A 27,607-nucleotide genomic window follows, 5' to 3' on the forward strand; every position below is an offset into this window, starting at 1 on the left:
GGAAGCAGCGAGGCATAGACATCACTGGGGATATATACATCACTGGGTTGTGCAGACATAGCTTGGGGGCACAAACATTGCTGGGGGTATATACATAGCTGGGGGCACAGACAGCCCTGGGGGATGCCGGAGGGGCACAGACAGCCCTGGGGGATGCCGGAGGGGCACAGACAGCCCTGGGGGCACAGAAAAGAAGGGAGAGGCTGGAGGCACAGACAGACCTGAGGGAAGCTAGGGGGCACAGAGAGCACTGGCTACACAAAGATCACTAGGTGAGGCTCGGGGCACAGAGATCACTGGGGGAGGCTCGGGGGACAGACATCACTAGGGAGACTGGGGGGCACAGAGCGCTGGGAGCACAGACAGACACGGGAACACAAACAACGTTGGGGGCACAGACAGATGTGGGGGCACAGACAGATGTGGGGGCACAGACAGACGTGGGGGAGGCTGGGGGCATAGACAGACCTGGGGAGCCTGGGGGCACAGACAGACGTGGGGGGAGGCTGGGGGGCAGTTAGAGAACTGGGGGGAGGCTGGGATAACTGCAGCCGGGCACAGTGAGTGCTGCCGCCGGACACACAGAACCCTGCCGCCCCAGCACACAGATCGCTGCCCGGCACACAGATCGCTGCCCGGCACACAGATCGCTGCCCGGCACACAGATCGCTGCCCGGCACACAGATCGCTGCCCGGCACACAGATCGCTGCCCGGCACAGTAGGACCTTGGGGATGATGGGGCAGCCGCTCCTCTTCTGTTGGATTGGAGCGCACCTCTACACCGCCTACAAAGTACGTCCTCCTGTAGCCAGTGCCAGCGTGGGACGTAGTCCTTCAGGTGCGTTCAACATTAAAAGCGCCGTGTGGGGTTTTTAAAGGGCCAGCAGCCGCATCTTGCACTGCGGCCCCTGGGAATCAGCCCGGGGGCCGCAGAAAAAGTAATTGCGGGCCGCATAAGGCCTGTGAGCCGGAGGTTCCCCACCCTGATCTAATTTAACAGCAGATCTGTGAATGCAGCTCCGAAGGTAATCAATGTGTATGATCTAATGTAACAGCAGATTTGTGCTTGCAGCTCCGAAGGTAACTGATGTGCACGTTTTAATACAAAAGCAGATTTGTGAATGCAGCTCCGAAGGTAACCAATGTGTACCATCTAATATAACAGCAGATTTGTACAGTCAGGGCCAGAAATATTTGGACAGTGACACAAGTTTTGTTATGTTAGCTGTTTACAAAAACATGTTCAGAAATACAATTCTATATATAATATGGGCTGAAAGTGCACACTCCCAGCTGCAATATGAGAGTTTTCACATCCAAATCGGAGAAAGGGTTAGGAATCATAGCTCTGTAATGCATAGCCTCCTCTTTTTCAAGGGACCAAAAGTAATTGGACAAGGGACTCTAAGGGCTGCAATTAACTCTGAAGGCGTCTCCCTCGTTAACCTGTAATCAATGAAGTAGTTAAAAGGTCTGGGGTTGATTACAGGTGTGTGGTTTTGCATTTGGAAGTTGTTGCTGTGACCAGACAACATGCGGTCTAATGAACTCTCAATTGAGGTGAAGCAGAACATCCTGAGGCTGAAAAAAAAGAAAAAATCATCAGAGAGATAGCAGACATGCTTGGAGTAGCAAAATCAACAGTCGGGTACATTCTGAGAAAAAAGGAATTGACTGGTGAGCTTGGGAACTCAAAAAGGCCTGGGCGTCCACGGATGACAACAGTGGTGGATGATCGCCGCATACTTTCTTTGGTGAAGAAGAACCCGTTCACAACATCAACTGAAGTCCAGAAACACTCTCAGTGAAGTAGGTGTATCTGTCTCTAAGTCACCAGTAAAGAGAAGACTCCATGAAAGTAAATACAAAGGGTTCACATCTAGATGCAAACCATTCATCAATTCCAAAAATAGACAGGCCAGAGTTACATTTGCTGAAAAACACCTCATGAAGCCAGCTCAGTTCTGGAAAAGTATTCTATGGACAGATGAGACAAAGGATCAACCTGTACCAGAATGATGGGAAGAAAAAAGTGTGGAGAAGAAAGGGAACGGCACATGATCCAAGGCACACCACATCCTCTGTAAAACATGGTGGAGGCAACGTGATGGCATGGGCATGCATGGCTTTCAATGGCACTGGGTCACTTGTGTTTATTGATGACATAACAGCAGACAAGAGTAGCCGGATGAATTCTGAAGTGTACCGGGATATACTTTCAGCCCAGATTCAGCCAAATGCCGCAAAGTTGATCGGACGGCGCTTCATAGTACAGATGGACAATGACCCCAAGCATACAGCCAAAGCTACCCAGGAGTGCATGAGTGCAAAAAAGTGGAACATTCTGCAATGGCCAAGTCAATCACCAGATCTTAACCCAATTGAGCATGCATTTCACTTGCTCAAATCCAGACTTAAGACGGAAAGACCCACAAACAAGCAAGACCTGAAGGCTGCGGCTGTAAAGGCCTGGCAAAGCATTAAGAAGGAGGAAACCCAGCGTTTGGTGATGTCCATGGGTTCCAGACTTAAGGCAGTGATTGCCTCCAAAGGATTCGCAACAAAATATTGAAAATAAAAATATTTTGTTTGGGTTTGGTTTATTTGTCCAATTACTTTTGACCTCCTAAAATGTGGAGTGTTTGTAAAGAAATGTGACAATTCCTACAATTTCTATCAGATATTTTTGTTCAAACCTTCAAATTAAACGTTACAATCTGCACTTGAATTCTGTTGTAGAGGTTTCATTTCAAATCCAATGTGGTGGCATGCAGAGCCCGACTCGCCAAAATTGTGTCACTGGCCAAAGATTTCTGGACCTAACTGTAAATGCAGCTCTGGATGTGGCTGTCATATAACACAAACCATGTACTTGTGGCTGCAGCTGTGGATGTGAATGGAGTCAGAGACCTCATGTAAGGGTTGGATTGTGAAGGTGAGATGTGTTTTCCTATGGAGCAGTGGAAAAACACTTATCCCTGGGTCAGCGCAATGAGCGGAGCCTTCACTATAATCAGCGGCACAATGATAAATGCCCGGTAATAACGAGGGGGTGAGTCAGTGACATCAGAGTAATGAGCCGGAGAATACAGGTGGCGGTTCTGGTCCCAGCCGCTGAGCGCTCTGCCCCCGGCCGATGTGCGCTCTGCCCCTGGCCGATGTGCGCTCTGCCTCCGGCCGATGGGCGCTCTGACCCCGGCCGCTGCGCGCGCTCTGACTTCGGCCGCTGTGCGCGCTCTGACCCCGGCCGCTGCGCGCGCTCTGACCCCGGCCGCTGTGCGCGCTCTACCCCCGGCCGCTGCGCGCGCTCTACCCCCGGCCCCTGCGCGCGCTGTGACCCCGGCCGCTGCGCGCTCTGACCCCGGCCGCTGCGCGCTCTGACCCCGGCCGCTGCGCGCTCCTCCACTGGACACAATATATCAGCTATACTGATGACCAAGAGGGGCTGCAGCAGCTGAGAGGTGGGTGCTCCGTGCTGGAGGCGGTGCGCTGCACACATTATAATGACATAATATCAGGATATGATGCAGGAAAACAATTTGTGTCCCGTTCTGTGGATATAAAGCCGTACACTTTGTTATTATTGATACATTAATTCCTTAAAGCTTAAATGAAACAGCCGCAGCCGCTGAGTTATCGGCCGTACGAGGACGCCCTGCGACCACCGGCTCCCTCTACTGGCAGACCTGCAACACTACAAAAGCCAGAGTTACACTTATGGCACAGAGCTGCGTTTTCAGATATAGAGCTTCACAGTTCTGTATGTGCGTTCAACTTTCAGTATAATCTGACCCCCAGGGGGCGCTGCAGCTCTACTCTATACTATGCCTCCAGGGGACGCTGCAGCTCTACTCTATACTATGCCCCCAGGGGGCGCTGCAGCTCTACTCTATACTATGCCTCCAGGGGGCGCTGCAGCTCTACTCTATACTATGCCCCCAGGGGGCGCTGCAGCTCTACTCTATACTATGCCTCCAGGGGGCGCTGCAGCTCTACTCTATACTATGCCTCCAGGGGGCGCTGCAGTTATACTCTATACTATGCCCCCAGGGGGCGCTGCAGCTCTACTCTATACTATGCCTCCAGGGGGCGCTGCAGCTCTACTCTATACTATGCCTCCAGGGGGTGCTGCAGCTCTACTCTATACTATGCCTCCAGGGGGCGCTGCAGCTCTACTCTATACTATGCCTCCAGGGGGCGCTGCAGCTCTACTCTATACTATGCCTCCAGGGGGCGCTGCAGCTCTACTCTATACTATGCCTCCAGGGGGTGCTGCAGCTCTACTCTATACTATGCCTCCAGGGGGCGCTGCAGCTCTACTCTATACTATGCCTCCAGGGGGCGCTGCAGCTCTACTCTATACTATGCCTCCAGGGGGCGCTGCAGCTCTACTCTATACTATGCCTCCAGGGGGCGCTGCAGCTCTACTCTATACTATGCCTCCAGGGGGCGCTGCAGTTATAGTCTATACTATGCCTCCAGGGGGCGCTGCAGTTATAGTCTATACTATGCCTCCAGGGGGCGCTGCAGCTCTACTCTATACTATGCCTCCAGGGAGCGCTGCAGCTCTTCTCTATACTATGCCTCCAGGGGGCGCTGCAGCTCTACTCTATACTATGCCTCCAGGGGGCGCTGCAGCTCTACTCTATACTATGCCTCCAGAGGGCGCTGCAGCTCTACTCTATACTATGCCTCCAGGGGGCGCTGCAGCTCTACTCTATACTATAATAATAATAATAATAATTTTATTCATTTATATAGCGCTATTAATTCCACAGCGCTTTACATACATTGGCAACACTGTCCCCATTGGGGCTCACAATCTAGAGTCCCTATCTGTATGTCTTTGGAGTGTGGGAGGAAACCGGAGTACCCGGAGAAAACCCACGCAAACACGGGGAGAACATACAAACTCCTTGCAGATGGTGTCCTTGGTGGGACTTGAACCCAGGACCCCAGCGCTGCAAGACTGCAGTGCTAACCACTGAGCCACCGTGCCGCCCTACTATGCCTCCAGGGGGCGCTGCAGCTCTACTCTATACTATGCCTCCAGGGGGCACTGCAGTTATAGTCTATACTATGCCTCCAGGGGGCGCTGCAGCTCTACTCTATACTATGCCTCCAGGGGGCGCTGCAGCTCTACTCTATACTATGCCTCCAGGGGGCGCTGCAGCTCTACTCTATACTATGCCTCCAGGGGGCGCTGCAGCTCTACTCTATACTATGCCTCCAGGGGGCGCTGCAGCTCTACTCTATACTATGCCTCCAGGGGGCGCTGCAGCTCTACTCTATACTATGCCTCCAGGGGGCGCTGCAGCTCTACTCTATACTATGCCTCCAGGGGGCGCTGCAGCTCTACTCTATACTATGCCTCCAGGGGGCGCTGCAGCTCTACTCTATACTATGCCTCCAGGGGGCGCTGCAGCTCTACTCTATACTATGCCTCCAAGGGGCACTGCAGTTATAGTCTATACTATGCCTCCAGGGGGCGCTGCAGCTCTACTCTATACTATGCCTCCAGGGGGCGCTGCAGTTATACTCTATACTATGCCCCCAGGGGGCGCTGCAGCTCTACTCTATACTATGCCTCCAGGGGGGTGCTGCAGCTCTACTCTATACTATGCCCCCAGGGGGCGCTGCAGCTCTACTCTATACTATGCCTCCAGGGGGCGCTGCAGTTATACTCTATACTATGCCCCCAGGGGGCGCTGCAGCTCTACTCTATACTATGCCTCCAGGGGGCGCTGCAGCTCTACTCTATACTATGCCTCCAGGGGGCGCTGCAGCTCTACTCTATACTATGCCTCCAGGGGGCGCTGCAGTTATACTCTATACTATGCCCCCAGGGGGCGCTGCAGCTCTACTCTATACTATGCCTCCAGGGGGCGCTGCAGCACTACTCTATACTATGCCCCCAGGGGGCGCTGCAGTTATACTCTATACTATGCCCCCAGGGGGCACTGCAGCTCTACTCTATACTATGCCTCCAGGGGGCGCTGCAGCTCCACTCTATACTATGCCCCCAGGGGGCGATGCAGTTATAGTCTATACTATGCCTCCAGGGGGCGCTGCAGCTCTACTCTATACTATGCCTCCAGGGGGCGCTGCAGCTCTACTCTATACTATGCCTCCAGGGGGCGCTGCAACTCTACTCTATACTATGCCTCCAGGGGGCGCTGCAGCTCTACTCTATACTATGCCTCCAGGGCGTGCTGCAGCTCTACTCTATACTATGCCTCCAGGGGGCGCTGCAGTTATAGTCTATACTATGCCTCCAGGGGGCGCTGCAGTTATAGTCTATACTATGCCTCCAGGGGGCGCTGCAGTTATAGTCTATACTATGCCCCCAGGGGGCGCTGCAGCTCTACTCTATACTATGTCCCCAGGGGGCGCTGCAGTTATACTCTATACTATGCCCCCAGGGGGCGCTGCTGTTATATTGTATACTATGTCCCCAGGGGGCGCTGCAGCTCTACTCTATACTATGCCTCCAGGGGGCGCTGCAGCTCTACTCTATACTATGCCTCCAGGGGGCGCTGCAGTTATAGTCTATACTATGCCTCCAGGGGGCGCTGCAGTTATACTCTATACTATGCCTCCAGGGGGCGCTGCAGTTATACTCTATACTATGCCTCCAGGGGGCGCTGCAGCTCTACTCTATACTATGCCTCCAGGGGGCGCTGCAGTTATAGTCTATACTATGCCTCCAGGGGGCGCTGCAGCTCTACTCTATACTATGCCCCCAGGGGGCGCTGCAGTTATAGTCTATACTATGCCTCCAGGGGGCGCTGCAGTTATACTCTATACTATGCCCCCAGGGGGCGCTGCAGCTCTACTCTATACTATGCCTCCAGGGGGCGCTGCAGCACTACTCTATACTATGCCCCCAGGGGGCGCTGCAGTTATACTCTATACTATGCCCCCAGGGGGCACTGCAGCTCTACTCTATACTATGCCTCCAGGGGGCGCTGCAGCTCCACTCTATACTATGCCCCCAGGGGGCGATGCAGTTATAGTCTATACTATGCCTCCAGGGGGCGCTGCAGCTCTACTCTATACTATGCCTCCAGGGGGCGCTGCAGCTCTACTCTATACTATGCCTCCAGGGGGCGCTGCAACTCTACTCTATACTATGCCTCCAGGGGGCGCTGCAGCTCTACTCTATACTATGCCTCCAGGGCGTGCTGCAGCTCTACTCTATACTATGCCCCCAGGGGGCGCTGCAGCTCTACTCTATACTATGCCTCCAGGGGGCGCTGCAGTTATAGTATTTACTATGCCTCCAGGGGGCGCTGCAGTTATAGTCTATACTATGCCTCCAGGGGGCGCTGCAGTTATAGTCTATACTATGCCCCCAGGGGGCGCTGCAGCTCTACTCTATACTATGCCCCCAGGGGGCGCTGCTGTTATATTGTATACTATGTCCCCAGGGGGCGCTGCAGCTCTACTCTATACTATGCCTCCAGGGGGCGCTGCAGCTCTACTCTATACTATGCCTCCAGGGGGCGCTGCAGCTCTACTCTATACTATGCCTCCAGGGGGCGCTGCAGTTATAGTCTATACTATGCCTCCAGGGGGCGCTGCAGTTATAGTCTATACTATGCCTCCAGGGGGCGCTGCAGTTATACTCTATACTATGCCTCCAGGGGGCGCTGCAGTTATACTCTATACTATGCCTCCAGGGGGCGCTGCAGCTCTACTCTATACTATGCCTCCAGGGGGCGCTGCAGCTCTACTCTATACTATGCCTCCAGGGCGTGCTGCAGCTCTACTCTATACTATGCCCCCAGGGGGCGCTGCAGCTCTACTCTATACTATGCCTCCAGGGGGCGCTGCAGTTATAGTCTATACTATGCCTCCAGGGGGCACTGCAGTTATAGTCTATACTATGCCCCCAGGGGGCGCTGCAGCTCTACTCTATACTATGCCCCCAGGGGGCGCTGCAGTTATACTCTATACTATGCCCCCAGGGGGCGCTGCTGTTATATTGTATACTATGTCCCCAGGGGGCGCTGCAGCTCTACTCTATACTATGCCTCCAGGGGGCGCTGCAGCTCTACTCTATACTATGCCTCCAGGGGGCGCTGCAGTTATAGTCTATACTATGCCTCCAGGGGGCGCTGCAGTGATGGAATCTTCCCCTGTAGCTGTTGGGAGCTGGTTGCATCAGATGGGGCGGTGTATGAGGAAGATTAATGCCGGCATTGTACAGTAACCTGGGAAATCCCAGAGGTGCAGGTCACAGGTCACCGAGGTCACATGACCACTATTATTAGCTCTTAAAGTGCGGTGTGGACACCTGAGATAAGCGGCCCCTGAGTGCCCCCCGTGTTTACCTGACAGCCGCTCCTGATAAGCTGTGAGATAATCCGCACACGGGCGCCATATGCCGCCTGCGCTCATGGAAAATGCTGAAAGCAGAAATGAGGACACTGCTCTATGTGAGCGCCTCTGTCCGTGTCTACTGCGGCCGGCGAGGGACGGCGAATCTGCCACAAAAATAAGGCGGCTTCTTGTGCGCGAGACGCAGCTACCGAGCTCCGCAGGGGGCGCGGGGGACAGGGTCCGGACATTACCTTTCCTGCTCAGCAGGTTCTGCCGCGCTCTGACAAAGGCTAAGATATCCGCATCCACCTGGCTGTCGCCTGTGAGCGGGATGGGGGAGTCCTCGCCCCGGGACCACCTGAAATGACACGCAATGTAATCAGGGTTCATATACTAATGAAAATGTCATATCTATTACTTTTATGTTATCTCACCTTTCAATAATACATTATAACAGAACCAAAACTCTGCACTGAATAAATTAATAATGTCTTTATAACAACCGAGGTTCTGTTCATCTGACAAGATATTTCTGCAGCCAAAACTGAAGATGATAAAAATCATCAATCTGTATGCAGTGAGCTCCCCCTAGTGGTGACTGTATAAATCTGTATGTAGTGAGCTCCCTCTAGTGGTGACTGTATAAATCTGTATGTAGTGAGCTCCCTCTAGTGGTGACTGTATAAATCTGTATGTAGTGAGCTCCCTCTAGTGGTGACTGTATAAATCTGTATGTAGTGAGCTCCCTCTAGTGGTGACTGTATAAATCTGTATGTAGTGAGCTCCCTCTAGTGGTGACTGTATAAATCTGTATGTAGTGAGCTCCCTCTAGTGGTGAATGTATAAATCTGTATGTAGTGAGCTCCCTCTAGTGGTGACTGTATAAATCTGTATGTAGTGAGCTCCCTCTAGTGGTGGCTGTATACATCTGTATGTAGTGAGCTCCCTCTAGTGGTGACTGTATAAATCTGTATGTAGTGAGCTCCTCCTAGTGATGGCTGTATAAATCTGTATGTAGTGAGCTCCCTCTAGTGGTGACTGTATAAATCTGTATGTAGTGAGCTCCCTCTAGTGGTGGCTGTATAAATCTGCATGTAGTGAGCTCCCTCTAGTGGTGACTGTATAAATCTGTATTTAGTGAGCTCCTTCTAGTGGTGGCTGTATAAATCTGTATGTAGTGAGCTCCCCCTAGTGGTGGCTGTATAAATCTGTATGTAGTGAGCTCCCTCTAGTGGTGACTGTATAAATCTGTATGTAGTGAGCTCCCTCTAGTGGTGGCTGTATAAATCTGTATGTAGTGAGCTCCCTCTAGTGGTGACTGTATAAATCTGTATGTAGTGAGCTCCCTCTAGTGGTGGCTGTATAAATCTGTATGTAGTGAGCTCCCTCTAGTGGTGGCTGTATAAATCTGTATGTAGTGAGCTCCCTCTAGTGGTGGCTGTATAAATCTGTATGTAGTGAGCTCCCTCTAGTGGTGGCTGTATAAATCTGTATGTAGTGAGCTCCTCTAGTGGTGACTGTATAAATCTGTATGTAGTGAGCTCCCTCTAGTGGTGGCTGTATAAATCTGTATGTAGTGAGCTCCCTCTTGTGGTGACTGTATAAATCTGTATGTAGTGAGCTCCCTCTTGTGGTGGCTGTATAAATCTGTATGTAGTAAGCTCCCTCTAGTAGTGGCTGTATAAATCTGTATGTAGTGAGCTCCCTCTAGTGGTGGCTGTATAAATCTGTATGTAGTGAGCTCCCTCTAGTGGTGGCTGTATAAATCTGTATGTAGTGAGCTCCTCCTAGTGGTGGCTGTATAAATCTGTATGTAGTGAGCTCCCTCCAGTGGTGACTGTATAAATCTGTATGTAGTGAGCTCCCTCTAGTGGTGGCTGTATAAATCTGTATGTAGTGAGCTCCCTCTAGTGATGGCTGTATAAATCTGTATGTAGTGAGCTCCCTCTAGTGGTGGCTGTATAAATCTGTATGTAGTGAGCTCCCCCTAGTGGTGGCTGTATAAATCTGTATGTAGTGAGCTCCCCCTAGTGGTGACTGTATAAATCTGTATGTAGTGAGCTCCCTCTAGTGGTGGCTGTATAAATCTGTATGTAGTGAGCTCCCTCTAGTGGTGACTATATAAATCTGTATGTAGTGAGCTCCTCCTAGTGATGGCTGTATAAATCTGTATGTAGTGAGCTCCCTCTAGTGGTGGCTGTATAAATCTGTATGTAGTGAGCTCCCTCTAGTGGTAGCTGTATAAATCTGTATGTAGTGAGCTCCCTCTAGTGGTGACTGTATAAATCTGTATGTAGTGAGCTCCCTCTAGTGGTGGCTGTATAAATCTGTATGTAGTGAGCTCCCTCTAGTGGTGACTGTATAAATCTGTATGTAGTGAGGTCCCTCTAGTGGTGACTGTATAAATCTGTATGTAGTGAGCTCCCTCTAGTGGTGACTGTATAAATCTGTATGTAGTGAGCTCCCTCTAGTGGTGACTGTATAAATCTGTATGTAGTGAGCTCCCTCTAGTGGTGAATGTATAAATCTGTATGTAGTGAGCTCCCTCTAGTGGTGACTGTATAAATCTGTATGTAGTGAGCTCCCTCTAGTGATGGCTGTATAAATCTGTATGTAGTGAGCTCCCTCTAGTGATGGCTGTATACATCTGTATGTAGTGAGCTCCCTCTAGTGGTGGATGTATAAATCTGTATGTAGTGAGCTCCCTCTAGTGGTGGATGTATAAATCTGTATGTAGTGAGCTCCCTCTAGTGATGGCTGTATAAATCTGTATGTAGTGAGCTCCCTCTAGTGATGGCTGTATAAATCTGTATGTAGTGAGGTCCCTCTAGTGGTGGCTGTATAAATCTGTATGTAGTGAGCTCCCTCTAGTGGTGGCTGTATAAATCTGTATGTAGTGAGCTCCCTCTAGTGATGGCTGTATAAATCTGTATGTAGTGAGGTCCCTCTAGTGGTGGCTGTATAAATCTGTATGTAGTGAGCTCCCTCTAGTGGTGGCTGTATAAATCTGTATGTAGTGAGGTCCCTCTAGTGGTGGCTGTATAAATCTGTATGTAGTGAGCTCCCTCTAGTGGTGGCTGTATAAATCTGTATGTAGTGAGCTCCCTCTAGTGGTGACTATATAAATCTGTATGTAGTGAGCTCCCTCTAGTGGTGGCTGTATAAATCTGTATGTAGTGAGCTCCTCCTAGTAGTGACTGTATAAATCTGTATGTAGTGAGCTCCCTCTAGTGGTGACTGTATAAATCTGTATGTAGTGAGCTCCCTCTAGTGGTGGCTGTATAAATCTGTATGTAGTGAGCTCCTCCTAGTAGTGACTGTATAAATCTGTATGTAGTGAGCTCCCTCTAGTGGTGGCTGTATAAATCTGTATGTAGTGAGCTCCCTCTAGTGGTGGCTGTATAAATCTGTATGCAGTGAGCTCCCTCTAGTGGTGGCTGTATAAATCTGTATGTAGTGAGCTCCCTCTAGTGGTGGCTGTATAAATCTGTATGTAGTGAGCTCCCTCTAGTGGTGGCTGTATAAATCTGTATGTAGTGAGCTCCCTCTAGTGGTGACTGTATAAATCTGTATGTAGTGAGCTCCCTCTAGTGGTGGCTGTATAAATCTGTATGTAGTGAGCTCCCTCTAGTGGTGACTATATAAATCTTTATGTAGTGAGCTCCCTCTAGTGGTGGCTGTATAAATCTGTATGTAGTGAGCTCCCTCTAGTGGTGGCTGTATAAATCTGTATGTAGTGAGCTCCCTCTAGTGATGGCTGTATAAATCTGTATGTAGTGAGGTCCCTCTAGTGGTGGCTGTATAAATCTGTATGTAGTCGGCTCCCTCTAGTGGTGACTGTATAAATCTGTATGTAGTGAGCTCCCTCTAGTGGTGACTGTATAAATCTGTATGTAGTGAGCTCCCTCTAGTGGTGGCTGTATAAATATGGCAGCTGAGATATGAAGAGCTATTCGTGTTCTCTGTATGTTACCAGAAGCCAAAGGAAGAGTTAAATCAGTTCTGCAGCGAGGGCCCCGCACAGAGCTCCCCATGTCCTGGGTCAGTGTATGTGGAGGCAGAGCGTGGTCTGTGTGGTCTGGAAGGGTCTGATGTATCCTATAGGTGCGGCTGTAGAGCACATGATGCCTTGTGTCCGGCTGGCACCGGCCCCTGTACAGCACATGATGCCTTGTGTCCGGCTGGCACCGGCCCCTGTACAGCGCATGATGCCTTGTGTCTGGCTGGCACCGGCCCCTGTACAGCACATGATGCCTTGTGTCTGGCTGGCACCGGCCCCTGTACAGCACATGATGCCTTGTGTCTGGCTGGCACCGGCCCCTGTACAGCACAAGATGCCTTGTGTCTGGCTGGCACCGGCCCCTGTACAGCGCATGATGCCTTGTGTCTGGCTGGCACCGGCCCCTGTACAGCACATGATGCCTTGTGTCTGGCTGGCACCGGCCCCTGTACAGCACAAGATGCCTTGTGTCTGGCTGGCACCGGCCCCTGTACAGCGCATGATGCCTTGTGTCTGGCTGGCACCGGCCCCTGTACAGCACATGATGCCTTGTGTCTGGCTGGCACCGGCCCCTGTACAGCACATGATGCCTTGTGTCTGGCTGGCACCGGCCCCTGTACAGCACATGATGCCTTGTGTCCGGCTGGCACCGGCCCCTGTACAGCACATGATGCCTTGTGTCTGGCTGGCACCGGCCCCTGTACAGCACATGATGCCTTGTGTCTGGCTGGCACCGGCCCCTGTACAGCACATGATGCCTTGTGTCCGGCTGGCACCGGCCCCTGTACAGCGCATGATGCCTTGTGTCTGGCTGGCACCGGCCCCTGTACAGCGCATGATGCCTTGTGTCTGGCTGGCACCGGCCCCTGTACAGCGCATGATGCCTTGTGTCCGGCTGGCACCGGCCCCTGTACAGCGCATGATGCCTTGTGTCTGGCTGGCACCGGCCCCTGTACAGCACATGATGCCTTGTGTCTGGCTGGCACCGGCCCCTGTACAGCACATGATGCCTTGTGTCTGGCTGGCACCGGCCCCTGTACAGCGCATGATGCCTTGTGTCTGGCTGGCACCGGCCCCTGTACAGCACATGATGCCTTGTGTCTGGCTGGCACCGGCCCCTGTACAGCGCATGATGCCTTGTGTCTGGCTGGCACCGGCCCCTGTACAGCACATGATGCCTTGTGTCCGGCTGGCACCGGCCCCTGTACAGCACATGATGCCTTGTGTCCGGCTGGCACCGGTGACGCCGGCCCCTGTACAGTGACGGGGCAGCGCAGTCTGCTGTTACCTGTGGCTGGAGGCCGGCCTCTGTACTTTGCTCCGGAGGCTGCTCTGCGCTGGATCCGCATTATCTGGAACACTGCAGAAGAGAAGTCGGAAAAGAGTGAAATTCAATGTCTAACCGTGGAGAATATGAGGGGTCACCTGTCACTATCAGCAGAGGCGCCATTTCTCCCTTCACCAATTGTCTCCAGATCACCAGCACCTGCAGTACCCCCATTATCCACAAGGTGGCAGGAGAGGTCCATTCTAGTGGCTGGTTAGAGGGGGCTGTTTTTTTTTCTTCTTCAGTAAATTATTATTTTTCATTGTCATATCTCATCTCTGCAGATACAGGATGGGGGCACGGTCGGAGGATCGGGGGCCTTTAGCAGACTTTGTTCTACTTAGTCCTGACCTGCATTGCATGGCCTCTAATAAGCTGTAAGATACACTCCAGCCAGCTCACGAGAAGAGAATGCAGCTCTAGATGTGACTGGAGTGTAAGAAGCATCATTGCGGCACTGGATGTGACTCTAGTAAATGAATGCAGCTCCGGCGCTGACTGGTGTAGATAAATTATGAATACAACTCCGGATGTGAATGGAGTATATGACATGATGTAGCAGGATCAGTGCCGGTGAAGCCGGAATGTGCAGCTCTGGATGTGACTGGAGTATATGACATGATGTAGCAGGATCAGTGCCGGTGAAGCCGGAATGTGCAGCTCTGGATGTGACTGGAGTATATGACATGATGTAGCAGGATCAGTGCCGGTGAAGCCGGAATGTGCTGCTCCGGATGTGACTGGAGTATATGACATGATGTAGCAGCATCAGTGCCAGTGAAGCTGGGATGTGCAGCTCCGGATGTGACTGGAGTATATGACATGATGTAGCAGCATCAGTGCCGGTGAAGCTGGGATGTGCAGCTCCGGATGTGAATGGAGTATATGACATGATGTAGCAGGATCAGTGCCGGTGAAGCCAGAATGTGCAGCTCTGGATGTGAATTTAGAATATGACATGATGTAGCAGGATCAGTGCCGGTGAAGCCGGAATGTGCAGCTCTGGATGTGAAAGTAGTATATGACATGATGTAGCAGGATCAGTGGGTGTGCAGCGCCGGGTGTGCAGCGCCGGGTGTGCAGCGTCGGGTGTGCAGCGTCGGGTGTGCAGCGCCGGGTGTGCAGCGCCGGGTGTGCAGCGCCGGGTGTGCAGCGCCGGGTGTGCAGCGTCGGGTGTGCAGCGTCGGGTGTGCAGCGCCGGGTGTGCAGCGTCGGGTGTGCAGCGTCGGGTGTGCAGCGCCGCGTTCATTATCTTCAGCAGACCACAGAGGATGGACCTTGCTTTCTTTGAATGCGGCCGATACCTGAGGTTTGTGTCTGGGTTATACAATAAGGTGTAGCAGGCTATGAAATGTTATCTGATTAACCCCGCGGAGGGGCGCAGCACCCCCTCCCCGGCTCCGCTGAGGGTTGTACCTCCACATCTGCTGCAGTGAGGCTGGATGTGGAGACCGCTGTGCTGCGACCGTTCTGCCGCCATGATGGAAGCTGCGGATCAGTGCCATGTGGTAAGTGCGGGATGCGGAGGGCGAGATCTTCTCCTGGGCAGGAGGTGCAGGACGACCCCTGACACGGAGGATTTACTGTATCAGGCAACTGCTTAAAAGAAAACTCCCCGATATCAAGTCACGACTGGAGTCAGCTGCAAAGAACTGCTGCCGGGAAATGTCTGCAGAGCATTACCCTGTTGTGTCAGGCAGCACTGTCCATAGCCCAAGATACAGTAAAGCCGCCGCGACAGGTGCGAACCCCCAACCTAACAATGATGGACGACGACGCCCCTGTAAGAGATCCGACGTCTGCTCTCTATGTATCATCTACAAGACGTCTCCAGCACTGAAGCCCAGGAGCAGCTCTACCCTGCCCCATCACAGGCAGCGCCCAGTGTGCCCACTCCAGTGTGCCCGCTACCCTGCCAGTGCAATCCGGGGAAGAAATGGAGAAGTGACAAAAATAAGAAGACAAATGGCGACCAAGACCCTGCACAATATCAGCTGCTGTACCTGTGCGGCCGCTGCGAGAGCGATGGAGAAGAACTGTGCTGCTGTGACTCCGGGTGATCCTGCAGGAGAAACAAGAGAAGGTGACCAATAAAATCACTGAGAAGGCGCCTATCCATCACCAGAGATCAGCGGTGACATCACTGAGAACACCTCCTATCCATCACCAGAGATCAGCGGTGACATCACTGAGAACACCGCCTATCCATCACCAGAGATCAGCGGTGACATCACTGAGAACACCTCCTATCCATCACCAGAGATCAGCGGTGACATCACTGAGAACACCACCTAATCATCACCAGAGATCAGCGGTGACATCACTGAGAACACCTCCTATCCATCACCAGAGATCAGTGGTGACATCACTGAGAACACCTCCTATCCATCACCAGAGATCAGCAGTGACATCACTGAGAACACCTCCTATCCATCACCAGAGATCAGCAGTGACATCACTGAGAACACCTCCTATCCATCACCAGAGATCAGCAGTGACATCACTGAGAATACCACCTATCCATCACCAGAGATCAGCAGTGACATCACTGAGAACACCTCCTATCCATCACCAGAGATCAGCGGTGACATCACTGAGAACACCTCCTATCCATCACCAGAGATCAGCGGTGACATCACTGAGAACACCTCCTATCCATCACCAGAGATCAGCGGTGACATCACTGAGAACACCTCCTATCCATCACCAGAGATCAGCAGTGACATCACTGAGAACACCTCCTATCCATCACCAGAGATCAGCGGTGACATCACTGAGAACACCTCCTATCCATCACCAGAGATCAGCAGTGACATCACTGAGAACACCTCCTATCCATCACCAGAGATCAGCAGTGACATCACTGAGAACACCTCCTATCCATCACCAGAGATCAGCCGTGACATCACTGAGAACACCTCCTATCCATCACCAGAGATCAGCAGTGACATCACTGAGAACACCTCCTATCCATCACCAGAGATCAGCGGTGACATCACTGAGAACACCTCCTATCCATCACCAGAGATCAGCGGTGACATCACTGAGAACACCACCTATCCATCACCAGAGATCAGCAGTGACATCACTGAGAACACCTCCTATCCATCACCAGAGATCAGCAGTGACATCACTGAGAACACCTCCTATCCATCACCAGAGATCAGCAGTGACATCACTGAGAACACAGCCTATCCATCACCAGAGATCAGCGGTGACATCACTGAGAACGCCGCCTATCCATCACCAGAGATCAGCGGTGACATCACTGAGAACACCTCCTATCCATCACCAGAGATCAGCAGTGACATCACTGAGAACACCTCCTATCCATCACCAGAGATCAGCGGTGACATCACTGAGAACACAACCTATCCATCACCAGAGATCAGCAGTGACATCACTGAGAACACAGCCTATCCATCACCAGAGATCAGCGGTGACATCACTGAGAACGCCGCCTATCCATCACCAGAGATCAGCGGTGACATCACTGAGAACACCTCCTATCCATCACCAGAGATCAGCAGTGATATCACTGAGAACACCTCCTATCCATCACCAGAGATCAGCGGTGACATCACTGAGAACACCTCCTATCCATCACCAGAGATCAGCGGTGACATCACTGAGAACACCTCCTATCCATCACCAGATATCAGCGGTGACATCACTGAGAACACCTCCTATCCATCACCAGAGATCAGCGGTGACATCACTGAGAACACCTCCTATCCATCACCAGAGATCAGCGGTGACATCACTGAGAACACCTCCTATCCATCACCAGAGATCAGCGGTGACATCAGTGAGAACAACGCCTATTCATCACCAGAGATCAGCAGTGACATCACTGAGAACACCTCCTATCCATCACCAGAGATCAGCGGTGACATCACTGAGAACACCTCCTATCCATCACCAGAGATCAGCGGTGACATCACTGAGAACACCTCCTATCCATCACCAGATATCAGCGGTGACATCACTGAGAACACCTCCTATCCATCACCAGAGATCAGCGGTGACATCACTGAGAACACCTCCTATCCATCACCAGAGATCAGCGGTGACATCACTGAGAACACCTCCTATCCATCACCAGAGATCAGCGGTGACATCACTGAGAACACCACCTATCCATCACCAGAGATCAGCGGTGACATCACTGAGAACACCTCCTATCCATCACCAGAGATCAGCGGTGACATCACTGAGAACACCTCCTATCCATCACCAGAGATCAGCGGTGACATCACTGAGAACACCACCTATTCATCACCAGAGATCAGCGGTGACATCACTGAGAACACCTCCTATCCATCACCAGAGATCAGCGGTGACATCAGTGAGAACAACGCCTATTCATCACCAGAGATCAGCGGTGACATCACTGAGAAGGCCGCTTATCCCCCATATTACTAGAAGTGCCGTTATACCTGTAGATTCGCCGTCTCCTGACTCCACCACTCCTCGAACTCTTTCTGCAGTCTGACCTTCGCCTTCTCCAGTAGAAGCTGCAGATGTTCGATCTCCGTCTTGAGGCTTTTGAGCTGGTGGAATAGCGTTTTGTACCTGGGATATAAGGGGGACAGTGATCCGCAGGCTCCGTCATATCACTTTGCTGTACACAGTAATGATGGGGGTTGTAGTACGGGGGGTAGCTGGTGTGATATAGTCCGGACCCCCGCTCACACAATGGTTTTCTTTATTCGCTTTGGAATCTGCGCTATTTAGTTAAGGCTGAAGTAAAACCACAAATGAACAAATATGGAAACACGGAGTAAAGTAACGAGTGACACAAAACAGATATTTGTACCCCTCAGACTCCTCCTGGCGCCCCTCTCATCACAGCCTTACCCCCCTCGGCTTCTTTCCCAGCTTCACCAGGTCTCAGACGTCTTGGGATCGTTCTTGGAAGTGCTGAGCTCTTGTCGCTACTTTGCTCTCATTCTGCGTCCAACCCCTCCTAAACCTTCTCCATGGGGCTGAGGTGGGTGATTTTGGGGGCCGGGTCATATGACGCAGTCTCCATCCTTCTTGGTAACATTGGCCTCACATCACCTGGAGGGGTTTGGGGGTTCATTGTCTTGTTGCTTCAGAACTGATGGTCCGACTAAGTGCAGACCAGATGGGATGGCAACCGCTGCAGGACGATGTGGTGGCCGTGCTGAGGAAGGGACCATGTATGTGGAATAAATCAACCAGCATCACCAGCAGGGACCCCCAACCATTACACATATCCCCTATGCCTCGCGGTGGGCACAGCACATGTGCAAACCTTCCACTGATCATCTCTGCGTCTCACAAAAATCTCCCATTTTGCCTTCTCAGAGAACACTACGGATTTCCACTATTCTAAAGTCTAATCCTTGCGTGCCATGGGCTGTACAAGTCTCTTCTTTTCGATTGTGGCTACCTGCAGTCTCTCTGGACAGTTGATGTTGGGATATTCCTGTAACTTGATGTCTGTGCATTATCCATGAGGGCTGCTATCTGAGGTGCAGTCAGTTTCCGATTCCTGAGGCTGGTAACTCAGATGAACTTATCCTCTGCAGCAGATGCCATTCTTGTTTTTCTTTTCCTGGCTATGTCCTCGTGAGAGCCAGTTTCATCATAGCAGTCTAGCAATTTTCTGAATTTCCTGACTGTCATGTACTACAGAAATCATGGACCGTGGATTCTCTTAGTTGAGTGTTTCCTGCCATATTCTGGCTTAGAACAGTTGTGGAAGAAACTCAGCCCTGTATGAAGGGGTTGTCACGCAGTAACTACTAGGGTTCCACCAGATACACGGGAAGCCCCAGGCAAGCGCCGCAACACATAGGGTACACAATACAACGGTGGGCCCTGGTGCTAGGGAATGGGGAGCTGGGTCATCTCCTAAACTCAGCTGAGACATAACCCTGCATTACTTAACGTTGCCAATCACGTGCCTGCCCCTGTCCTTCCCTGGACTCAACCCTATATAGTGCACAGGTCCGTGGGAACACTAGTCCTGCTCTAGATTAAAGACACAGAGAGAAATAGAGAGACAGGGGTAACACACCAATCATACAAAGCACTCTAAGCAACAAGAGGTAATAATGAGGAACGGACCAGAGGGGAAAAACCAAAAAGGACTAAGGAGGGAAAACAACACACCTTTCACCCAGCGAATATTTTCAGAATGGCCTGCTGGTCCTCAGCTCACAGGTTCCCTCTAGAGGTAAGAATAGCAGAAACTATCACCATTAGTTACCTGGACTAGGAGAGAGGTCTTTATAGCAGAGCTGATTAGCAATAGAGAACAGCTGCCCCTATCTTTTGTTCAGAGTTTCAGGAGCCAGAGGATCTAATTAACCCTAGCAGCGCTGGATAAGGGAGAATCTGCACAACCAGCAGTGTTAACCTGAGCAAGTGTGTATGAAGACCTGCCCTGTGATCTCCTCACACCAGAAATAGGAGGGACCATTCTCTATCATGGTACCCTCGTGACTGGGGTGCACCAACACTGCTACCTCAAAACAGATATGATTTCTGAAGGCTGGTGAGTCCTCACATGAACTCTCATTAGTGGCCATTCCTCATCCTTGAGGAAATAGCGGAGACAGTGACAAGGGGGTGTAAGGCTGTTATCAGAGTAACGGGGGGGTCACCTGGAGGAATCTAAGGAGTAACATATATTCTGGTTTGTGTCACGCATTTCTTTCCTCCTTGTTTCCATTTCTGCTCCTTCTGGCTTTGCTACTTTCAGTCTGAATTTACAATGTGCACATTCCAATAAGAAAAAGAAAAACCACTGAATGAACAGCTCTGTCCCCGCATGTGACCGGCACTGTGGATGCAGTAGTGTACTATATCTGTGACCCCCGCCATGCTCATCTATGTCCTTCATCACCGCCCTCTTATTCTGCAGCAGGTGTCTTGTTTTGGCCCCGGTATGCCCTCGCACCGGCGTACCGCTTTTTTTCAGCTTCCATCTGATCCCGGAGCTCTTCCTCTGCTGGATCCAACTTGTCTGCATCATCGTAGCTGCTGGAAACACCTGGGGGATATACGGAAAGTGCTAAACGTTATGGCAAGAGGACGTAATAGAGTAAGAGCGGGGTGACTTAAAGGAGCAGTCAGAGTAAGACAGCGGTCACGTCACAGCAGCGCAGGTTGTGGCAATGCAGCGTGGGTGGGGTGAAATCAGCAGGGCCATGCGAGAGCAGCGCAGGTTCCGTGAGAGCAGCACAGGTTCCGTGAGAGCAGCGCAGGTTCAGTGAGAGCAGCGCAGGTTCAGTGAGAGCAGCGCAGGTTCAGTGAGAGCAGCGCAGGTTCAGTGAGAGCAGCGCAGGTTCAGTGAGAGCAGCGCTGTCTTTCTCACTCTCTTACTCTCATGTGTACAAAGGTGGTGCGTCGTGTACGGACTTGATGCGTCATATACAGGGGCCGTGCATCGTGTACGGAGGTGGTGCGTCGTGTATGGAGGCTGGTCGTCTTGAATGGAGAAGGTCTGTTCTGTACACAGGTGGTGCGTCGTGTACAGAGGAGGCGTGTTGTGTACACAGGTGGTGCGTCGTGTACGGAGGCGGCTTGTTGTGTACACAGTCGGTGCGTCGTGTACAGAGAAGGTGTGTTCTGTACACAGGCAGTGCGTCGTGTACGGAGGAGGCGTGTTGTGCACGGAGAGGATGCATCGTGTACAAAGGCGGTGTGTCGTGTACGGAGGTGGTGTGTCGTGTACGTTGGTGGTGCGTTCTGTACACAGGCGGTGCGTCGAGTACGGAGGAGGCGTGTTGTGTACACAGGCGGTGCATCGCGTACGGAGGCGGTGCGTCGTGTACGGAGAGGATGCGTCGTGTACGGAGGCGGTGTGTCGTGTACGGAGGTGGTGTGTTGTGTACGGAGAGGATGCGTCGTGTACAGAGGCGGTGTGTCGTGTATGGAGGTGGTGTGTTGTGTACGTTGGTGGTGCGTTGTGTACACAGGCGGTGCATCGTGTACGGAGGCGGTGCATCGTGTACGGAGAGGATGCGTCGTGTACGGAGGCGGTGTGTCGTGTACGGAGGTGGTGTGTCGTGTACGGAGACGATGCGTTGTGTATGGAGGCGGTGTGTCGTGTATGGAGACGATGCGTCGTGTACGGAGGCGGTGCGTCATGTACGGAGGCGGTGCGTCGTGTACGGAGACGATGCGTCGTGTACGGAGGCGGTGTGTCGTGTACGTTGGTGGTGCGTTGTGTACAGAGGCGGTGCGTCGTGTATGTTGGCGGTGTGTCGTGTACGGAGGCAGTGTGTCGTGTACGGAGGCGGTGCGTTGTGTACGGAGGCGGCGTGTCGTGTACGGAGGCGGTGCGTCGTGCACAGAGGCGCTTACCTTGTGCCGCCTGCTGCATCCTCCGCTGCTCCACAGCTGCCTTCAGATGATCTGTTCGGGGAGATACAGGGAAGATATCAGTGTGTGGTGTGCAGCGAGGGTCCGCACGGCTCCGCTCCGGTCACTGACTCCTCCAGCTCAGGCCTTCCTTAGTTCTATCTATTGCTGGGACATGACTGACAACCTGTGGAGCAGCGGCTCCGGGGCCCGGGGTTGTCACCCTCCCCGTCCCCTGTGTGTACACCCTCCGTGTGACAACCCCTGAGGGAGCGCCCTGGCTGGAGATCACAGTGGTTGTCGGTGGTCCAGGCATTTTAGAAACCAATGTGATGATACAATGGAAAAATCGAGATTTGCGCGTCCCCCCGTTCAGACGCCAAATACTGGGGTTTCTGGGGGTCTGTAATAAATATTCTGTGATTTTCTGACACTTTCATCCTGATTCATCATTTACAATACATAAAACATAAGACCGAGCACAAAAAAAAAAGAAAAAACACAAAAGAGAACAACAATAAAATCTACCGCTTCATCACTGTCAAGATCTCTGCTTGTTGTCAGTGAATGGAAACTTCCTGTTTATATCCAGAAACGTAAACTCATCTATTTTTGCAAAATTGTGAAAAATGTACATTCAATGTCTGATTATCCCCTGCTCCTCAAGAGACAAAGCCATGTGCAGGGGAGGCGAGCGCAGGTGGGCGAGCGCAGGGGGGGCGAGCGCAGGGGGGCGAGCGCAGGGGGGCGAGCGCAGGGGAGGCGAGCGCAGGGGAGGCGAGCGCAGGGGTGGCGAGCGCAGGGGAGGCGAGCGCAGGGGAGGCGAGCGGAGGGGAGGCGAGCGCAGGGGAGGCGAGCGCAGGGGGGGCGAGCGCAGGGGGGGCGAGCGCAGGGGAGGCGAGCGCAGGGGAGGCGAGCGCAGGGGAGGCGAGCGCAGGGGGGCGAGCGCAGGGGGGGCGAGCGCAGGGGGGGGCGAGCGCAGGGGGGGCGAGCGCAGGGGAGGCGAGCGCAGGGGAGGCGAGCGCAGGGGGGCGAGCGCAGGGGGGGCGAGCGCAGGGGAGGCGAGCGCAGGGGGGGCGAGCGCAGGGGAGGCGAGCGCAGGGGGGGCGAGCGCAGGGGGGGCGAGCGCAGGGGGGCGAGCTCTTCAGGGGTTATTAGAAAACCTACACCACCCTTTAATTGCCTCCACTATTCAGACTTCTTTAGCGGTTCTGCATAATATTATACACATAGTGTCAGTATTATACACATAGTGTCAGCATTATACACAGTGTCAGTATTATACACATAGTATCAGTATTATACACATAGTATCAGTGTTATACACATAGTATCAGTATTATACACATAGTATCAGTATTATACACATAGTGTCAGTATTATACACATAGTGTCAGTATTATACACAGTGTCAGTATTATACACATAGTGTCAGTATTATACACATAGTGTCAGTATTATACACATAGTATCAGTGTTATACACATAGTATCAGTATTATACACATAGTGTCAGTATTATACACATAGTGTCAGTATTATACACATAGTGTCAGCATTATACACAGTGTCAGTATTATACACATAGTGTCAGTATTATACACATAGTATCAGTGTTATACACATAGTATCAGTATTATACACATAGTATCAGTATTATACACATAGTGTCAGTATTATACACATAGTGTCAGCATTATACACAGTGTCAGTATTATACACATAGTATCAGTATTATACACATAGTATCAGTGTTATACACATAGTGTCAGTATTATACACAGTGTCAGTATTATACACATAGTATCAGTGTTATACACATAGTATCAGTATTATACACATAGTGTCAGTATTATACACATAGTGTCAGTATTATACACAGTGTCAGTATTATACACATAGTATCAGTGTTATACACATAGTATCAGTATTATACACATAGTATCAGTGTTATACACATAGTATCAGTATTATACACATAGTATCAGTATTATACACATAGTGTCAGTATTATACACATAGTGTCAGTATTATACACAGTGTCAGTATTATACACATAGTGTCAGTATTATACACATAGTATCAGTATTATACACATAGTGTCAGTATTATACACATAGTGTCAGTATTATACACATAGTGTCAGTATTATACACATAGTATCAGTATTATACACATAGTGTCAGTATTATACACATAGTGTCAGTATTATACACATAGTGTCAGTATTATACACATAGTGTCAGTATTATACACATAGTGCCAGTATTATACACATAGTGTCAGTATTATACACATAGTGTCAGTATTATACACATAGTATCAGCATTATACACATAGTGTCAGTATTATACACATAGTGTCAGTATTATACACATAGTGTCAGTATTATACACATAGTATCAGTATTATACACATAGTATCAGTATTATAAACATAGTATCAGTGTTATACACATAGTGTCAGTATTATACACATAGTATCAGTATTATACACATAGTATCAGTATTATACACATAGTATCAGTATTATAAACATAGTATCAGTGTTATACACATAGTGTCAGTATTATACACATAGTGTCAGTATTATACACATAGTGTCAGTATTATACACATAGTGTCAGTATTATACACATAGTATCAGTATTATACACATAGTATCAGTGTTATACACATAGTATCAGTATTATACACATAGTATCAGTATTATACATATTATTAGTATTATACACATAGTGTCAGTATTATACACATAGTATTAGTATTATACACATAGTATCAGTGTTATACACATAGTATCAGTATTATACACATAGTATCAGCGTTATACACATAGTGTCAGTATTATACACAGTGTCAGTATTATGCACATAGTGTCAGTATTATACACATAGTATCAGTGTTATACACATAGTATCAGTATTATACACATAGTATCAGCGTTATACACATAGTGTCAGTATTATACACAGTGTCAGTATTATGCACATAGTATCAGTATTATACACATAGTATCAGTATTATACACATAGTATCAGTATTATACACATAGTGTCAGTATTATACACAGTGTCAGGATTATACACATAGTGTCAGTATTATAAACATAGTGTCAGTATTATACACAGTGTCAGTATTATGCACATAGTATCAGTATTATACACATAGTGTCAGTATTATACACATAGTGTCAGTATTATACACATAGTATCAGTATTATAAACATAGTGTCAGTATTATACACATAGTGTCAGTATTATACACATAGTATCAGTATTATACACAGTGTCAGTATTATGCACATAGTATCAGCATTATACACATAGTATCAGCATTATACACATAGTATCAGTATTATACACATAGTATCAGTATTATACACAGTGTCAGTATTATACACATAGTATCAGTATTATACACATAGTATCAGCGTTATACACATAGTGTCAGTATTATACACAGTGTCAGTATTATGCACATAGTGTCAGTATTATACACATAGTATCAGTGTTATACACATAGTATCAGTATTATACACATAGTATCAGCGTTATACACATAGTGTCAGTATTATACACAGTGTCAGTATTATGCACATAGTATCAGCATTATACACATAGTATCAGCATTATACACATAGTATCAGTATTATACACATAGTATCAGCGTTATACACATAGTGTCAGTATTATACACAGTGTCAGTATTATGCACATAGTGTCAGTATTATACACATAGTATCAGTGTTATACACATAGTATCAGTATTATACACATAGTATCAGCGTTATACACATAGTGTCAGTATTATACACAGTGTCAGTATTATGCACATAGTATCAGTATTATACACATAGTATCAGTATTATACACAGTGTCAGGATTATACACATAGTGTCAGTATTATAAACATAGTGTCAGTATTATACACAGTGTCAGTATTATGCACATAGTATCAGTATTATACACATAGTGTCAGTATTATACACATAGTATCAGTATTATACACATAGTATCAGTATTATACACATAGTGTCAGTATTATACACATATCAGTATTATACACATAGTATCAGTATTATAAACACAGTGTCAGTATTATACACATAGTATCAGCGTTATACACATAGTGTCAGTATTATACACAGTGTCAGTATTATGCACATAGTATCAGCATTATACACATAGTATCAGTATTATACACATAGTATCAGCGTTATACACATAGTGTCAGTATTATACACAGTGTCAGTATTATACACATAGTATCAGTATTATAAACATAGTGTCAGTATTATACACATAGTGCCAGTATTATACACATAGTGTCAGTATTATACACATAGTGTCAGTATTATACACATAGTATCAGTATTATAAACATAGTGTCAGTATTATACACATAGTGTCAGTATTATACACATAGTATTAGTATTATACACATAGTGTCAGTATTATACACATAGTGCCAGTATTATACACATAGTGTCAGTATTATACACATAGTGTCAGTATTATACACATAGTATCAGTATTATAAACATAGTGTCAGTATTATACACATAGTGTTAGTATTATACACATAGTGTCAGTGTTATACACATAGTGTCAGTATTATACACATAGTGTCAGTATTATAGACATAGTATCAGTATTATACACATAGTATCAGTATTATACACATAGTGTCAGTATTATACACATAGTGTCAGTATTATACACATAGTATCAGTATTATACACATAGTGTCAGTATTATACACATAGTATCAGTATTATAAACATAGTATCAGCGTTATACACATAGTGTCAGTATTATACACATAGTATCAGTATTATACACATAGTGTCAGTATTATACACATAGTGTCAGTATTATACACATAGTGCCAGTATTATACACATAGTGTCAGTATTATACACATAGTATCAGTATTATACACATAGTGTCAGTATTATACACATAGTATCAGTATTATAAACATAGTGTCAGTATTATACACATAGTGTCAGTATTATACACATAGTATTAGTATTATACACATAGTGTCAGTATTATACACATAGTGTCAGTATTATACACATAGTGTCAGCATTATACACAGTGTCAGTATTATACACATAGTATCAGTGTTATACACATAGTGTCAGTATTATACACATAGTGTCAGTATTATAGACATAGTATCAGTATTATACACATAGTATCAGTATTATACACATAGTGTCAGTATTATACACATAGTATCAGCATTATACACATAGTGTCAGTATTATACACATAGTGTCAGTATTATACACATAGTATCAGTATTATACACATAGTGTCAGTATTATACACATAGTGTCAGTATTATAGACATAGTATCAGTATTATAGACATAGTATCAGTGCTATACACATAGTATCAGTATTATACACATAGTATCAGTATTATACACATAGTGTCAGTATTATACACATAGTGTCAGTATTATACACATAGTGTCAGTATTATACACAGTGTCAGTATTATACACATAGTGTCAGTATTATACACATAGTGTCAGTATTATACACATAGTATCAGTATTATACATAGTATCAGTATTATACACATAGTGTCAGTATTATAC

The 27,607-nt window shown here is 48.8% G+C and overlaps 1 protein-coding gene across 4 annotated transcripts in view; it reads right to left on the reverse strand.

The window, feature by feature from the left end:
• The window catches only part of KIF6 (kinesin family member 6), a 286,491-nt gene that overhangs the window by 30,825 nt on the left and 228,059 nt on the right, over positions 1–27,607 (reverse strand). For 3 of the 4 annotated variants that reach the window (XM_075338993.1, XM_075338994.1, XM_075338995.1), the window contains 6 exons: positions 21,997–22,047; positions 20,596–20,680; positions 18,093–18,228; positions 15,657–15,715; positions 13,615–13,686; positions 8,578–8,684 (listed from right to left, as the gene is read on the reverse strand). In XM_075338993.1, coding sequence (XP_075195108.1) covers positions 8,578–8,684; positions 13,615–13,686; positions 15,657–15,715; positions 18,093–18,228; positions 20,596–20,680; positions 21,997–22,047 — 510 coding nt within the window. The remainder of the gene's footprint in view (positions 1–8,577; positions 8,685–13,614; positions 13,687–15,656; positions 15,716–18,092; positions 18,229–20,595; positions 20,681–21,996; positions 22,048–27,607) is intronic. The other variant, XM_075338997.1, reaches the window with a different exon arrangement.

This window comes from Anomaloglossus baeobatrachus, chromosome 3, assembly GCF_048569485.1.
Source record: "Anomaloglossus baeobatrachus isolate aAnoBae1 chromosome 3, aAnoBae1.hap1, whole genome shotgun sequence".
NCBI lineage: Eukaryota > Metazoa > Chordata > Amphibia > Anura > Aromobatidae > Anomaloglossus > Anomaloglossus baeobatrachus.